This window comes from Mastigoproctus giganteus, chromosome 3, assembly GCF_048544385.1.
Source record: "Mastigoproctus giganteus isolate SK-2022 chromosome 3, ASM4854438v1, whole genome shotgun sequence".
Lineage (NCBI taxonomy): Eukaryota > Metazoa > Arthropoda > Arachnida > Uropygi > Thelyphonidae > Mastigoproctus > Mastigoproctus giganteus.
This window is the reverse complement of record NC_143577.1, coordinates 25,358,827-25,377,134: the sequence shown is the minus strand read 5'-3', so window position 1 is coordinate 25,377,134 and position 18,308 is coordinate 25,358,827. Positions and strand designations below refer to the sequence as shown.

At 35.4% G+C, this 18,308-nt stretch overlaps 1 protein-coding gene across 1 annotated transcript in view; it reads left to right on the top strand.

The window, feature by feature from the left end:
- Positions 1-18,308, top strand: part of LOC150087813 (phosphatidylserine lipase ABHD16A) — a 227,562-nt gene that overhangs the window by 23,760 nt on the left and 185,494 nt on the right. The window contains exon 4 of the mRNA XM_090370439.1: positions 11,089-11,175. Coding sequence (XP_090226565.1) covers positions 11,089-11,175 — 87 coding nt within the window. The remainder of the gene's footprint in view (positions 1-11,088; positions 11,176-18,308) is intronic.

Genomic DNA, 18,308 nt, shown 5'->3' with positions numbered 1-18,308 from the left:
TAATTTCATTGTTGAAAACGTAATCCCTATTTTTAATATTATGTTTATGGGAAATAAATTCCCACTTTATGAGCGTGCGCTAGGAACAAATTAACTCGTAAAGTCAAGAACTACCTGTATGTCACCCATATCTCATCTTGGATTTCTGGTCATTTGCACCCATGTGCCAAGATATTAAATAATCTCTAATTTTTAAAAAGTCCCACTAACTTACTTCATATTACTTCTATCCAAGACATTACATTGAAAAGCCCTGGTCTGCTTTCGGAAGAAAGTTGTTTTAAATTATTTTAACTTTTATACTCTGCATTCATTTTATTGATTTTATTATTAGACAATGTTTTCTGGCACTAAGGGTTGTGTGTTGGTGGTCAGGTTGGTGGACCTTAGCTATCAATCATGGAATGTCGGACTATTTATAGGTCTTCGAGGAAAGCAAGTCATTAAAAAATAGTTTTATGTTCAATTGAATTCAGGAGTGCATCAGCTATCAATCGTGGATACGTCGGACTATTCTTATGTCTTTGAGGGAAGTAAGCCATTAAAAAATAGATTTATGTTCAATTGAATTCAGGAGTGCATCAGGTTGAAGTATTCTACAAAAAAGCATTGAGGTAAATTCCTCTTTATTTCTATATATTACAGATCATCATCATCGGCCATTTTCAAACCACTGCAGGATGAAGGCCTCTCCAGCAACTTTCCATTTCCTTCTGTTTTGTGCAATGGCAATCCATTTACTACCCATAAACTCATGAATTTCATCTGTCCATCTCCATCGTTGTCTTCCAGGTTTTCTTCTAGCTGCTCTTGGGTACCATTCTGTTATTCTCTTCGTCCATCTGTCATTATGCCTTTGAGCTATGTGTCCTGCCCAAGACCATTTTAGTTCTGATAAGAATGTCCTTTACTTGAGTTTGCTGTCTAATCCATGTGTTTCTTTTCTTATCTAACAGTCTGATTCCATTATAATTCATTCCATTCTTCGCTGCATAGTTCTCAGCTTCTCTTCCATTCTTTTGGTGAGTGCCCAAGTTTCACTTCCGCATGGTGGGTAGTATACATTGATTCATTATTTTATGTTTCAGACAAATTGGGATATTACTCCTAGGTATGTGACTATATTTCCTGAATGCTATCCATCCAAAAGTTATTCTTCTCTTGACTTCCAGCCATTTATCATTATTACAGCTGATGTCTTGTCTCAGATAAGTATATGACTCCACCTTTTCAATTACTGCTGCTTCAATCATTATATCCCTTTCTATGGCATACTTGTTCATCATTACTTTTGTTTTAGCCGTATTCATCTTTAGTCCAAAATCCTTACTAACTGTGCATAACTGATTAAGATTTTCCTCTTAATTCTTTGGGATCGTGGCTTATGACCATAATGTCATCTGCAAAACTTAAATGGTTTAGGTACTCTCCATTCACATTGACTCCTTTCTGCAACCAGTCTAATCTTCTGAAAGCTTCCTCAAGGGTAGCAGTAAACAACTTCGGTGATATTGTGTCTCCTTGTCTAACTCCTTTTTCAATTTTAAATTTGTTACTGTCTTTGTCTAGTCTAGTAAAGGAGGTAGCGTTCTCATATATTTTCTTCAAAATCATAATATATGGGGTATCTATGCCTTGTCTTTCCAGTGCCCGAAACATTGCCTTATGCTGTATGGAGTCAGATGCCTTTTCATAATCCACAAATGCCAGGCATAATGGTGTTTTATATTTATTTGCTTACTACATTATGCCTGGCATTTGTGGATTATGAAAAGGGATCTGACTCCATACAGCATAAGGCAATGTTTCGGGCACTGGAAAGACAGTGCCCGAAACATGGATCACTTGTGAAGGTGATCCATAGTTGAGAATCCTGTCCTAAAGCCAGCTTGCTCTTTTGGTTGATTCTCATCAAGTATTCTTTCTAATCTGACCTTTGTGAACAACTTGTAGATGTGGGATAACAAGCTAATTGGTTTATAATTTCCAATTTCTGATTTTATCCTTTCTTATGCAGCAGAACTATGATTGCATTATTCCATTCCTTATGCATCACACCTCTTCTAGTGCATTTTGTGAAGAGCCTTGCCAGTTTTTGTGCCATGTTTCTTTCTCCCAATTTTAAAAACTCTACTGTAACTTCTTCCCTCGGGGCTTTCTGAGTCTTCGTGTTCTTTAGTGTATGTTCTACCTCATCAGGAAGGATGTCGGGTATGTCATATGTGTTACTAATTTGCTATCCATCTTCCTCACTGCTGGCATTATTCCCTCGCTCCTTGTATAATTCTCTATAGTAGTCTTCTGCTATTTCAATTATGCCTTCTCTGCTATTTATAAGTACACTATCGCTATTCTTCAGTTTCAGTATCATTTGTCTTTCTGTATTACTGCCCATGGCTGCTGATTTAAGTCCTCTGTTTTCCCTTAATGCTTGTTCTCCTTATCTTATGTTAAATCTTCTTATGTCCTCTCTGAGTCTCTTTCTAATAGCTTTGCATAACTCATTATACTCAATTTTCTCCTTGTCAGTGTTTATCTTGCTCGTCATTCGTCGTCATTGGTTCATCACTGCAAGTGTTTCTTGACTGATTTTTTCTTCTTTGGATTTCTTTTTACCTATAGGCTGTATCACTTTTAGAAAGTTTTAATATTCCTCATCGATATCTGGGTCCTGAGCTGTCTGCAGAAGCTCAAACTTGTTCTTAAGTTTCAGTGCATACTGCTTTTTCTCCTCTTCTGTTATCTCAAAGACCTTTGTATTATTTACTTGTGTCAGTTTTTTTCCTTTCTTTTCTTACATCTATATCGTGTGCATCTTACCATTTTGTGATCACTTCCAACATTTACCTTGTTCAGGATGGTAACATCATTCACAATATATCTTCTGTTAGTGAGGATGAAGTTGATTTCATTAGTTGTTAATCCATTTGGGCTCTTCCACGCCCACTTTATGTTTACCCTTTTCTTGAAAAAAGTGTTCATTACTGACAATCCTCGAGATTCTGCAAATTCCACATCTCACCTCTTTCATTTCTTTCGCCAATTCCAAAATTTCCTATAGTTCCCCTTTCTCCACTGTTTTGTCTCTTTCCAACCTTAGCATTGAAGTCCCCCATAATGATAGTGTAGTGGGTTTTCTGCTCATCAGAAGACTCTCAACTTCGGTGTACGTTTCTGCAACCTCTTCATCATCATGGCTCGATGTTGGTGCATAAATCATTATAACCTTTAAATTATAACCTCTTAGAAATCCTGAGTAGTAGTCTTGACACCCTTGGTGATGTACTTTTGAAATCCAAAATGTTGTTTTTCTATATCTTTATGGACCAGAAAGCCAACTCCACCTTCGCTCCTTTCACTGTTTCCATTGGTGTACAGCAGATTTCCACTTGATAAACTTAAAAGTGATTCATTTATTCTTCTTGTTTCAGTCAAACCGATGATATTCCAATTCACATTTTCTAATTCCTTTTCCAGCTCTAATATCCTGTCTTCACCAATGAGCGATCATACGTTGTAACAGGCCAAGTTCAGTTTCCGTGCATGGCAACCTGGTCGTACCCAGAGATTCTTAGCACCCTCTGCTTCCACTCTGATCCTCTCACTTGGGACTGAGGGCCATTTGTTTCATTGTGCTGTCATGTGCTGGAGGGTTTGGTTTTCTCCTCTTCACGCTGACCAGGCGTCTTGGAGAGAACCACTCTACACGTTTGTTGCCACCTAAGTGACATAACAGGGCTTACCATCAAGAAGGTGTGCATGAGTGGATTTTAGGGAGGCAGGCCAACCGGACTTCTCCTAAATCTTCTGAGATAGAAAGTTATTGGATCCATCAGTGTTTTAGACTGAGTGTCTTATAGCACACAGAAGACCTGTTCCCCTCTAAGCCCTTATATTACAGATAAAAGGATGTAAAGCCATCGTGATTACACTGTGGTACAGTAAATGACATAAGACACACACACACAATCAGCATGAATTCATAAAATAAAATTTATTTTATTAAAAAACCTGAAATGTCTGTTGATTTACAGGACAGTGCTTTTAATTAAATTGTGAATTATTATTGTGAATAATACTTGTTTTATTGTGATAATGCAATTACTGTTCACAGTAACTATTCAATATGAAATTTACATTTCATATAAAAGTAAAATGAAATTGTATATGAAATGTAAATTTCATATAAATATGAAATTTACATTTCATATACAAGCAATTTGAATATAACACCTGTGGCTGTATGGCTGTAACATTCATTTCTCATATAGCCATCTAATACCAAATGTGTCGGCTACCTAATGATTTGCTTCTAGAAGTAGAGACGTCATAATCCCATTGTATCAGGCTGTTGTTGTTTGGTTTTTTAGGAGCATTAGCGACTAAGGCCATATTGCTCCCAGAATATGCGGTGGTCATTGCCTTGACCTTTCCGCATCCTTCGTATTTGATGGTGACGGGCTCGAACCCCAGTCTAACCAAGAAGCATATGCTACGCACTGCTGCTCCTTCCCACCTGGCTAACTGTATCAGGCAATTGTAAGACCATACTTGGAATATTATGTCCTAAAAAAAAATCACACTTCTTGAAAGGGTTCAAAGATGGGCAGCACACCTGGCAAGATCAGCAAAAAGAGCACTCGTATGAGGAATAATTTCAAATATGTGACTACTGAGCTTGGAAACTAGTCACCTGGCTTAGAGGAGACTTGATTGAGGTGTATAAGGCTCTGAGAGATGAAAGTAAAATGAATGATGGTGGAATTTTCACTGTTATAAATGATTATTCCAGAACCAGGGGCCATAAATTCAAATTAGAGGGAAAAAGTTTAGGCTGGATTGCAGGAAGTTTTCTTTTAGCCAGTGAGTTATTAATTACTGGAATAAGTTACTTCTACCGGGCAACCCAAAGGTCGCAGGTTCGAATCCCGCCCCAGGCTTGGATCAGAGTACTGCAAAAATCTTGGGAGGTGCATTATGGCCATAGAAGCTGATGCACCAACAACTAACTAAAAAAAACAAAACAAAACAACTTCTGGGTGGTTGAGGACTGACAGCTTAGGAAAATTCAAAGGTCTACTGGACGAGGAGGGAATCAAGTATGTAGTTTATTTTATTATTTATTTCTTATTATTTTTAATTATTTTTATTTTTATTTTGGCCATTACAACAAATGCTTAGGGTTTCCTTGCACCATATGGCTAATACTGATACTTAACCTCAGTAAATTAGCACTTCATAATTAAGTTTGTAGTTAAGTGTCATGTATTTTTATAATGCAGACCTTTTATTACATGCAGTAACACATTGCATCAGCATAATACTGATATTTACATTTATTATGGATAATAATCTTATTATCATACAATGTGAATTTTTTCTAAGATATGCACAGTCTTCCCAAGATTACACATGCAAAGTAGTACCTTGTAAATCATCAGGCATTTCATGATTTTTCAATAAATTTCATTTTCTAAATTTATGTTAGTTGTCTCATGTGTTTTGTGTTATTTACCATATTACAGTGTAATCCTGTCAGATTTTGCATCCTTCCCTCTGATAGCTAAAGTGGTGACATCAGGAAACTTTAATGTTGTTTTTCTTCAAAGCAACACCATTTTTGAGAAAACTTCTAAGAAGTAATTAAATGTGCATAAAACTAATTAAACCATGTGAACTGTTATTTAAAATTTAATCAATTCAATGTTACTCTGTTATAGTATTTATGGAAATACTGGGTGTATGAATTAATATATCATCAAAATAATTACATTAATATATTTGAAGAATAATTTAGCAGTATTTTAATAAAATAAATCAGGAGCCAAAAGTTTTACTCAATTGTATTTCATTGAGTAAATTTTGTTTTGTAAATTTTTATTCTACTGCTTCCTGTCCCAATCATAAATCGATAATCTTATAAACATTTAACAAATTATATTTGTTAATTTTACATAACATAATTGAATAGTGGATTTACATAAAAAATGGTTTCATTCATCTGACACTGAACATTTATTTTTTTGAAAATATTTTTCCAACTTTTCCTTTATGTGCTAGAAGGGCAAAGAAAAAAAAATCCATATAATTTTTTTGTGGTCTGCTCTTGAAATATAAACTGCGGAAAAAAATAATGACCACAGACTGTAACAAGATCAATTAATCACTTCTCTCTTTCAGCTCTTATAGATGAGAAAACTGAATAAATAAGTTTTTGTCAGTTTGAAATTCCATATCAATAATATTTTTACATAGTTTTTGTACTTCCACCAGTACTGTTGCATTTTTTTAAAAGCATCCACATCCATTTCATAAATTTGAATTTATTGAGGATTTAGCCCATTTTTCTAGGTATTCATAAGTCATTTTATACTGTCAAACATTTTATCATTAAATGATATTATTGCTTCACCCTGAATTTGTGATCAATTAAATTTTTCCAGTTAACAGAACAGATTTTTTTTCAGTACATAATTTCAGAATTTTGATCATCTGATGCACATAACTGATGACCTCTATTATGCAATTTTTTGTTGGAAAATTCAGTTTTTAGTATTTGCTTGTTGACTATGCCAAGCACACTATACATAACATGGAAGTACATTTCATTTAGTGGTGATCCAAAAAATTTTACAATAAATTTTGGTGGCTTTTCTTCTTTAAGAATGGATTTAATAATTTTTAATATTCAATAGATCAGTTGGTATAAACTTAACTGGCAAGCTTTTGAATGTATCAGTAACTTGTTATACATTGCATCTTCAAAACAGCAAGATTTGCAAAATTTGCAAAACAGTGATATTAATAACATCATATTCTTGAGATAGCCAGTGGAGATTGCATTGCAGATTTTGTACTGTTATAATTCCAAGCATTGTAAATTTAAAATTTTTGCTTAGCTCCAGATTTATTTTATAATGCTTGGAATTCTAAATATTTAGTCCATGGAAGACCACTCTGCAGAATGGCACAGCAGGGGTGCTCAAATACTAAACCACTAAGACTGCTTATAGATGGAAGAGAAGAAAGAGAAATATTTGCCCAGCTGGCATCATTATTTTCTTAGAGTAGCCCTTGGTGAATTTACACAAGTGATTTGTCCAGCACCAGAAAGCTAATGCCTATTGTAAAGTTATATTTGGTAGATGCTATTTTGAGATTGAAAATGAATTTGTGTATGGAGATGATAAAAACCACTGGGTAAACCATTATTTTAAAATTTTGGAAACATTTGGACATTCATACATCCCAAAAATTTTTTTCAGGACACTGGAATAAATCATCAAAATCATTAATAATTGTCCACTTGTTTGTCCTAAAATTTTAACCATATAAAAGGATTATCAACCATCTTCAAAAAAAAATATTTCCTATCATAGCTTTCTGGAAATCCCAGCGATCAAGAAGAAGACGTTTTAGTTTCAGTTATTTAAAAGGATTCTTTGCTGGCAGGATCTTCCTATCAGGTAATGTTTGTAACAGGCTGTCTTCTATCAGAAGATATTCTATAATGGATATGAAACAATTTTTTACTTTTTTTTTTTATATGCTATAGTCATATCAACATGCATGTATCTGATGTGATGAACCAACGTAAATGTTTGTATCTGGTATGTTTCTTAACTGTGATTTTTCCTAATATCCTAATGGTTTTTCCTAATGGTTTTGTAATTCTGTTATCCATCCCTGTAATTCATATTAACTTCTAAAATCAGTTGCATTAGAATTAAAATTACATGAATTTGTTCCTCTTAAAAAAATGTTAGTTTGCATTAACAGAATTAAACTTCTTTGAAAATATTTTTTAGCTGTCATGTGCAGATGAAAACTTTTCTTAGCTGTTTACTCAAATTGTGTAGTTAAGTTTTCTCAGAATAAGCTATACTTAAGTAGTAGCAGTTAATTTTCTTCTAAGTAGTCTCTCAAAACAAGGAATAATGTGTGCTGATGCATTGTTAACACCGTGTAACTTGTCACAATAGAATCAGTGAAATACTTTCTCATGTGAAAAATTATTCCATCTGAAACTTTGTTTGATGCATGAGAAATTATTAAATGTCCTAAAAACAAATCCTTAATTTTTTAGTGATTAATAACAACAAATATTATAAATTTCTGTTAGTATATTCTCTATCTAATTTAGTTTTGAAAGGGCCATGTAGGTAGTTAAACTCTTGTAATAAAGATAGTTTGAGACAGTTTAATTCTGAAATAAACTTTACAGAAAATCAATAACACTAAAAGGCATGTTATGTTTTCATCACCTCTAAGTGCCTTCTTTAAAATTTCCAGACTTTAATGGTTGCGTAGCAGCTACGGTTCTGCTAACAAAGAAGCTGCAAATTTTTAAGTTTAATTTTTGATCTCAGAAGAAGGCACATAGAAATTTGCTGAAACATAAGATGCTTGTAGTGTTACTGTTCGCCTCTTCTTCCTCAGCCATTCTCAGCAGTGAATGAAGGTCTCCTCCAGAATCTTCATTTTATTCTCTCCTCAACTTCTCTCATCCACTATACTCCAACACTTCACACTATTTCAGTACACTATCTCCTCTTTGGTCTTCCCCTCTCTCTCATTTGCTGTACACAAGGTATCCATTCTGTTACTTGACTTGGCGCATTATAGCCTTAGACGCTAATGTGCCATAAAATCCTAAAACAACAACATTCTGTTACTCTCTTTGCTCATTTGATTTTTACTTCTGGCATATGGCCATCCCATTTCCATTTTGAGTTCTTGCTGTAATCCATTTGTTTCTCTTACTATCTCTCTCTCTCTCTCTCAGTATCCCAGATGTGTTCATTTGTTTTTTTTATAACTTTTAATCTGTGTACATCTTTTCTGTAGTTCCAGGTCTCACCTGCATGTTAATACAGGTCAACCATCACTAATCCGGTAGCATTGGGACCTGTGGAGTGCTGGATTAGTGAATTTGCCGGATCACCAGTGGTTATTTTAGCACATACATTTTACCCAGCAGCTAACCACCTCCTTCTACCTTTAACACATTGACTGCCAAGCTAGTTTAAAAAAAAAAATTCCCCAGAGGCCAAAAAATATTTAGCAAATAATTTGATTAGTAATTATAAAATAAATACTGTAATGTCAGTGTTGTCGTTTATTTTTGCTTAAAATATAAAAAAAGAGACTTTTTTTATATCGCATATATGTGGCCAACATGGCTCAGTAGGTTACTTTATTTCTTGAGAAGCCGTGTCGGCCATCTATGTGTGATGCTATTACGGCATACATATTAAGGTCATTTGTGATTAGTTTATTGCATGCACAACAAGCGCTGCAATAAAACTAATTATGATAAAATAAACTCTCAAACATCGCAATAGGTGTGTCAGTATTGTTAGAGATTTTGTGAAAACAAGTTCGTTAGTGCGCTGTATTATCCATCATATTGTGTTGTGTTTTTCTGCAAGTTTGTATAAGTGTGTTATAAAAAAAAAAAAAGGAATAGCTAAAAGAAAATTACTAAGATAAGAGGAACTGAGAGAAATTGCTGGAATTTACAATTAAGCAGAGTCAAACTTCTTGCAGACACACCGCTGTCAGAGTTTTTTCAGAAGTTCAAATTTATCTGTTATGGACATTGTACTGTGTTTGCGATGTACACCACTGAGAGGCACTTCCTTTATGCATTGGAACCATGGCTGGGGCTAAATGTGAGCAGGTTATAATAATAAATGCAGAAAAACAAGTGGAAATGGCTTGCCAGTGTTCACGACTTTGCACCAACAGCTGATGTTGCAATCATCGGCACAAAACCAGTAGCAGCAGGTAATTTGAAATTACGTTCGCAGAAATTATGTCCGAATTAGCGGTGGAACCGGATTACCGGTTGCCGGATTACTGATGGTTGACCTGTACTAAAACACACACATTGGTCAAGTGCTTTGCCCTTTAGGCAAATCAGAATTTCTCCCTTAAAAATATCTTTCATTTTCCTAGATACTATTCAGCCAAGTTATATTTGCATCTTGATTTCTTCAGTCTACCCATCATCAAATTTAATAATTTGTTCAAGGTAGATAGGATTTCACTCTCAGTCTATTTGCCCTCCAGCATAAAACACTTTAGTGTCTTATTGTTGTTCAGCATACTTTAATTTTATTATCTCTTATTCTTAAGCTGATTTGATCTGAAGCTTGACTCTGTTCATTTAACTTCATCTCTGAGTCTTTGGTCAAAAGGACTATATCAGCAAATTGTAGATCAGTTAGGATACAGCCATTGATTTCATTTCCTCCCTCTTCCTAGTTTAAGTTGTAAAATGTATTTTCTAGTGTGGTTGCAAAAGTTTGGATAGTATCATATTTCCTTGCCTTATTTCCCTATTTAAAGGAACCTTTTTCAGTGTTCCTATGAAGTTTAATGGCAGAGGTGGTGTGATTATGTATATAGTATATTTTCTGGACCATAAGATGCACCAGATCATTAGATGCATCCGTCCAGGTTTTAGAAGAAAATTTCAGGAAAAAATATTTTAGTACATATATCTCTTGTTGAAATAATGGAAGAAGGAGAAACCAGGATGACCATGAATGAAATGGATTACCACCATTAATAATGCATGTACAATCAGGTATTACATACAGTGAGAAATAGTGAAATCTGGAAAACTCAACTGTTCAGTGATGGAGAGGATGACAAAGTGAATGATATTTTGTTTGACAATATTGTACTGAATTTATGTTAACGTAGTAATAATTATCCACAACACTTTACTGATTCTTTTTTTTTTTTTTTTTTTTGTAAATATTGGCAGGTGTACTAGTTTGGTGCTACAGTATCGATTGCTCTGGTATATAAATCAGCATTCTTTATTACTCATTATTCTCTCTCTCTCTTTGTAAATTTTGAATTTCAGTAAATGTTCTGTCATACGGTCAAAGTTTTCATATTTCAGAAATTGAATTGAATGAAATATGCTTTCTAAAAAAAGTGACATTATTTCTCTAGATACTATTCTTTCATAGTTCAGTGTGCTACAATAAATATTTTAATTGTCTGAATGAATATAGTAAATTATATATGTTAAAGTGATCCATGCATAATATATTTTCTCCTTTATACCAGATTTTTTTACAGTGGATGGCATATGCAATCTGAGCAGATTGGCAGGGGCAATTAGTCTAATATTTCTAGGAACTCTGTGTTTAAGAGGTAAGCTAGTTTTGTACTAATATATTGAGCTATTGCAATGACTCCTGCACCCACTGTCCAAACTTTACAGGTACTGAGTGATATTTTAAAACTACATCTGAAATATTGCAATATTGTTTATGCAGAATTGAATGCCCGATATAATCCTTTTTTACAGAATTTTATGTTTACTAATTCAGACACCAGTGTCACAAAAGCATTTTTAAAAATAAAAAGTACATTTTCATATCTGCAGGATTTTCATATCTGAATGAATGGGGAAAAAGGAATTAAAAAAAGAAAAGAAAAAATTGAATCAGCACGAGATTCAGTATTTTGTAGGCCATCCTTTTGAAAATATTATTTTATGATATGGTTCAATGGTTTGAGATCAGAGTTTATTAGTTCCTGCTTTTTTGTTACTTCTTTTATGATACTTTTCATGTGAAAAGAGCCAAACAAATGTACTATCAATGATACAATTAACTGTGTTTCATTGCTTAGCAATAGTGTTGGTGGTCTTTAGCCCATTTCAGGTATCATTTTTTCTGCACTTGTGTAAGAAGTGGATTCATTATAGCTCTATAGCTACATAGACTAAACTATCAATGATACAATTAACTGTGTTTCATTGCTTAGCAATAGTGTTGGTGGTCTTTAGCCCATTTCAGGTATCATTTTTTCTGCACTTGTGTAAGAAGTGGATTCATTATAGCTCTATAGCTACATAGACTAAACTACAAGAGTTAGCCATGCACTTACATTCTTTTCATATCTGTCCTTAGAGAAGTACTTTTACTTCCTCGAGATATGCATTGGTGAAGCAATTGAAGAAATGTTAAGTTCCTCTGTAGATTCAGGTAATAGTATTAGTAGAGTCGAGTGTTGCAATAAAGCACGCTTATACAGCATCAGCCATATAAAAAAATTAAAGCGTATGTACCTTGTATGCACAAAAGATGTTTTATGTAAAAACATCCTTGGCTTGGAAGAGGTTAGCGAAATCCATTTGTAGAAAGTGTGATTGTGACATCGAGACTACATCGTTGTTATTGTTATTTGGTTTTTAGGAACATTAGCAACTAAGGCCATATTGCTCCGGGGATATGTGGCGGTCATTCCCTGACCTTTCCACATCCTCCGTATTTGGTAGTCACGGGCTACCTCTCAGCCCACGGGCTCGAACTCCGGTCTAATCAAGAAGCGTGTGCTATGCACTGCTGCTCTTGCCCACCTGGCTACGGAGGCTCCGAGAGAGACTACATTGGCACAATCATAAGGAAGTATTATTGTGATGTCACAATCATACTTTCAACAATACAAATAATTAGGAAATTCATTAGAACAGTAGCACACTATGGCCACAAGTGCCGATGCACCTAATAAATCCCCAAACAAACAAACATTAGAACAGTAATTTATGCTCCACTCCTGTATGCTACTGAAGTGTGGGCATCAGCAGCTACTACAATGAAGAAGCCAATCCTCACTGCAGAGATCTGTCTCTATAAATGGGCTAACTGGAAAGCTTGCCTCCCACCAGAGGACAGAACTAGTCTTAACTATTTCACTGAGGATGCAGTGACTACCTGATATCATTGAAATGCAACTGGTAGCCACAGTTAAAATGATCACTGGCCAGATCTCAACACTGTGCATTTGGGATTCATGTTACTGGCGAATACCCAAGCCAGAACTTCAGTCAATCCTGATTCTCTGCTCGAAGCATCGGAGACATGATATCTCAGATTGCTTCCTCCCAAATCAAATGCTAATGGAAGTACAGCGCCTCGATGCCGACTTGAATAAGGTTTGCACCGATAAAACCTATAGGAAAGAAGTCTTAGCAGTTCGCTCGAATCCCAGAAGCCAATAAGAACAAGCTTGTGCTCCTCTCCACACCATCTGCCAAGCTCTACTGTGCTACGACAAAATTTGTTTGCTACATTTGGGATATAAGTACACATACCCATGCTTTTGTAAACATTAGCGCATCAATGCATATCCACAGAAAGTATGAATATCATTCTTGTATATTATGTATATTGTAAATATAACCTTACATGATGTAACATTATAAATAGTTAATGCTTGCATCATGTGAGGAATAATAATGGCATGTTACATGTTTTTAATTTTTCTTTTTAAATTGTTCTGTACATAATCAATTATTTAATTCTGATGTGAGCACCTGGCCTTTTGCCATGATGGAGCAGTTGCAACTTTAATTACATATATCCAATTGTATTCATCTAGTTCCGGTCAACCCTTCCCTGTTTCTTCCATCATGTAGTATGACTGATGACTTTTGAGGTTATGATGGACATCAGGGTGATATCCAATCTTCTTTACATTTCAAGGGTACAGCTCTAAAACGGTGTTCACAGGCCAGCTGCTAGTTAGTTCACTGACCAAACCTATTGGTAACTCTTTAGGAGGCTTCTGGATCAGCTAGTGTATAATCTTGCTACCTCTACTCTGCCAGATAGTGAGGAGGGAGTCAGAGTAGTGTGTATGTGGGGGGCACTGTAGAGGCCACATTATGTCAAGGATCTGGGTATATTCTTACCACGTGTACACCATATCCAAAAATTTCATTACTCCATACAGCATGTCCCCCCACTTCTTACTATTGAATACACCATGAATTGTCAAACTAATAGATTAAGCTTATCTGCGAAAAGATCTAAACCTCCCAAACACTTCCTAGTTCATTTTACAAATATGTGTTGTCTCAATTCTAATCTCAACGATGTCCATTTCCACTTGCAGGCTGCCAAACCCCATGTACTTTTTCTGACAGAATCTCAGTTAGCGGTTGATCCAACTACTGCTCATCTCACTTGCCCAAATTATTTACTTTATGATTCCTTTCACCTCAGAGGTGGCACTTGTGCATATGTCCGTTCCGATATTCCCTGTCAGAGATTTGGTGATTTGGAATCTCCTCTTTTCGATCTTCTCTGGCTTAAAATCTCTCTACCTCATTCTGTCAAATTCATCTGTTGTCTCTATTGTTCTACCAACTCAACTAATCACCTGGAGCTCTTTGATTTCCTCCCTTCGCAAGTTGACTTTCTCCAGTCCAACTTTCTTAACAGTGAGATAATTTTCCTTGGTGATTTTAATGTCCACAACTCCAGATGGCTTCCATTTTCTAGTCACACTGATCCAGGTGGTTGAGATGCTGAGGCTTTTGCAATTACTAGTGACCTTGCACAGATTGTTCATTTACCTACAAGAATACTAGACAATCCTAACCATATAGCCAACATGCTTGATCTTTTTCTCACAAACAACCCTTTTAAGTACACGGTCAAAGTGAGTGGTCCTTTAGGCACCCCAGATCACAACTTGGTGATCTACAAGAATACAAAATGGATCACCTGCAAGATTTCTTTTCCTTGGTCGGATTACTGTTTCAAAACTTCTGATGTCAACTTTTGCTCAGATTGTGTCAGTGAAATTATTCTTGTAGTAATGGAATCCTTTATCCCACACTCCACTTTACTGTTCAAGACAAGAATGTTGCATATCATAATTGGCTTGTTACCAATTCTTCAGTTTCTTTTTCTGTGTACATCAAAGCTCGCAACAATTGTAAAGCAGTTATTAATCAGTCCAAACTAGATTTTGAACAGGCTAAGAGTAGAAAACTTGCTTCTTGTCCTAATGGTAGCCGAGCATTCTTGTCTCTTGCCAAAGCTATTGGCTGCAACTTTTGCCCATCTCTGCTCCCACCTCTTTCAAAACCAGATGGTTTTGTTGTCACTTCAGCCAAGGATAAAGCTGATGTACTAGCATCCCTTTTTTCTTCCAACTCATGTATTAATGATCTTGATAAAACACCTCCCACCATTCCCAACACACTCCATTCAATGCCTCCTGTGGTCTTCCGTCAAAAGGATGTCAGAAGAATTTTGACGAATCTTGATGCTAAGAAAGCTCCAGATCCTGATGGTATTTCTCCACTTGTTGTTAAAACCTGTGATCCTGAACTTACTGCTGTTCTTTGCCGCCTTTTTTTCACTATCTTATTCCAAAGGTGTTTTTCTTCTGCTAGGAAATTTTCTCATATCCAGCCAGTTCCAAAAAAAGGGTGACAAATCCCTCCCATCCAATTATAGTCCCATTACAATTACTTCTACTCTTTTTAAAGTAATGGAGAAATCAATTAACTGCCAACTCTTAAACTACTTCGAAACCTTCTGTCTGATCAATGAACGCCAGTATGGATTCCATCAGTGTTGATCCACTGGTGATATTCTAACTCATGTTACCCATTTATGGACAAATTCAATGGAAAAGTTCGGTGAAACACAAACAGTTGCTCTTGATATCTCAAAGGCTTTTGATCATGTTTGGCATTAAGGTCTTCTAAACAAGCTTCCATCTTATAGTTTGCCAACTGTTTTTTGTAATTGGTTATCCTGTTTTCTCTCTGATCGCTCACTGAGGGTGATTGTAGATGGGTCTCTGTCTTCTAACTTCTCCACTAATGCTTGTGTCCCCCAAGGCTCAGTTCTTTTCCTCTTGTATATTAATGACCTTATATCATTGACTGGAAATCTTGTCCATGCCTTTTCTACAGATACTTCCATGGGCACTGTTCTTTTGAATTGGCTTCTATAATTCACGCTCTCTCTTTCAAAACAGTCCGAACACGTGCCGCCACCAGCCAACATCCATTTACTGTCCAACTTCAAACTCACAGAAGCAGTTTTTCATCTTCCCGTTTATTCATTCAACTGCCATTTTCTGGAACAACATTCCTTCATACGTATTTCCTGAAAATTAAGTCTACAGAAGTTCAAGTCTAATGTCAAGAAATATCTTCTTTTGTCTTCTCAACCTCCAACCCAAGCACGGTACTAAGTACTATAGGTTCTAATACCTGTCGTGTTTGAGGTTTTCATTAAAAAAAAAAAAAATTAAAAGATTTTCTCTCTCTCTCTCTCTAAATATTTGACCACAACATTTTCATTTCATTACACTTCTGTTACATTCCATTGTTAAATTTAAATTTCTTAAATTTATTCAGACTACCCACTTTCAGAATACTAGATGGAAGTTTGTTCAAGTAATCAATTGCTCTCTAGCTGAAACCAAATTTTGACACTTCTACTCTGCAACCATCCTTTTTCAGTTTAAATTTATGTAAGTTTATTTATTAAATTTGTTTTTCAATTTAAATTTGTATACCTAATTTTCATGATCTGTAATTTGTAGAGCCGAAGTCTTTATTGGTAAGAGCACCCTTTCTCTGACTAATCTTGGGCTAAATTCCAGATCTTGGATACAATTTGAATCTGCACCGTGGGCATGGTCTTAAACAGAGATATTGTACGGTTGAGTTCTGTGATTAGGCACCTCCGTAGCCAGGTGGGTAGGAGCAGCAGTGCGTAGCACATGCTTCTTGATTAGACCGGGGTTCGAGCCCGTCGCCACCAAATACGGAGGATGCGGAAATGTCAGGGAATGACCACCGCATATCCCGGAGCAATATGGCCTTAGTTGCTAATGCTCCTAAAAACCAAATAACTAACTAACTAACTAACTAAGTTCTGTGATTGGGCGATTATTGTGAATGCATTCGCTATTGTTAGTCTTAGTTAGGGTGTTTATCCCCCACCTTACTCCTGTTTTTATAGCGGAAAAAGAGTTCCCTATTTAAAAACAGCGGTAAGGGATATTTTAACCAAAGATTATACCAAGCCCTTGCTATTGTTAGTCTTAATTAGGCTGTTTATCCCCCACCTTACCCCTGATGTTATAGCGGAAAACGAGTTCCCTATTTAAAAACAGCGGTAAGAGATATTTTAACAAAGATTAGTTTTTACGCGACTTCAAAAGGAATTTAAGCAAAAAACGTAGTTATTTTTGCTTATTTTAATTCTGTATTGCCGTTTCTATTTATCTTTATTTAGACTTTGATGTATTACAATGTTTTTGGTGTGTTACATGTGGGCAGGGAAAGCAGTGAGTGGCACCTACCAATCACTGCTTTGTTTCTGATTGTTAGTCGAAATATGGACTTGTACTCAAGATCTGGAGTTTTACCTAATTTTGTTTCTCTTCTCCACACTCATTCCAATGGATCTACATTCTTCCTAAATGAGGCATCCAGACTTATATGCAATACTAATCATTGCCTTATACAAAAGTGACCTTCCTGCTGGCAGAATTCCTGTATATCATTGACAGAACTGTCCCCATGAACTGTCCTAGCAGCCTGTGTGACTGAATAGCATGATCCTGGCAAATAGTATTCTTCTTGTCTTAAAGTCTTTCCTGGCCATCGTGAGATCTGTCTGTCACATGTTCATACTTCTTAAATGTTTCCAACAGTCGAATCATTGTAGAATGACTAAAGCCTAACATTTTTGCAATTTTTTAAGCAGAGAAGCTTTCGCCACAAAGTCAGACCACAGGATTATGCAATCATATAGAAGCCTATATGATTGCATAATCATATAGAAGCCATCTGTCTTAATAACTGAAAAGTTGGCAATACAAGCTCATTAAGATTGAAGATTGAATACAAAATGATGAATTGTAATAGTAGAAAAGAAAAGCAATTGCAATAACAGACCAGTTACTCCGATTAGCTCTTTGGAAAACTGTCATTGTTTAACTAATCAGTTAATTTCAATCTGCATATGAATTTTTGTTCGTTACAATGTTTAATACAGAATTTCTTTTCCTTTGAATGGTTAGGAATACTACAATTCTGTAACAAAAAATGAGATGCACATTAAATTCTTGGCCAGTAATGAATGTATGATCTAATTTATTACATATTCAGTTTTAAAATGTTGCCTAACCTCAAAAACTGTAAAGTTTTGAAAAGTAGTGCAGGACCTAATCTCTTTAAAAGTTACAGCTGTCAGTTACAGGCTCCGCAAAAACGATAAGTGTTTGCCTTTTATTTACATGATTGTTATTTTATATTGTACTTAATACGTAGTCATATAGTTATAGTTACGCTGGTTATTTTTTATTTTAATTTAGATAAAGAGTTTTTGTGGATTTTACTTACGATAGGTAAAACCGTTATTTCGTTCCATTTTTGTAGCCATTGTTTTTGGATATAGTGGTAGGGAATTCAAATTTTTTAATTGAGGTAGCTAGGTAGCTCTAACGCATAATTATAT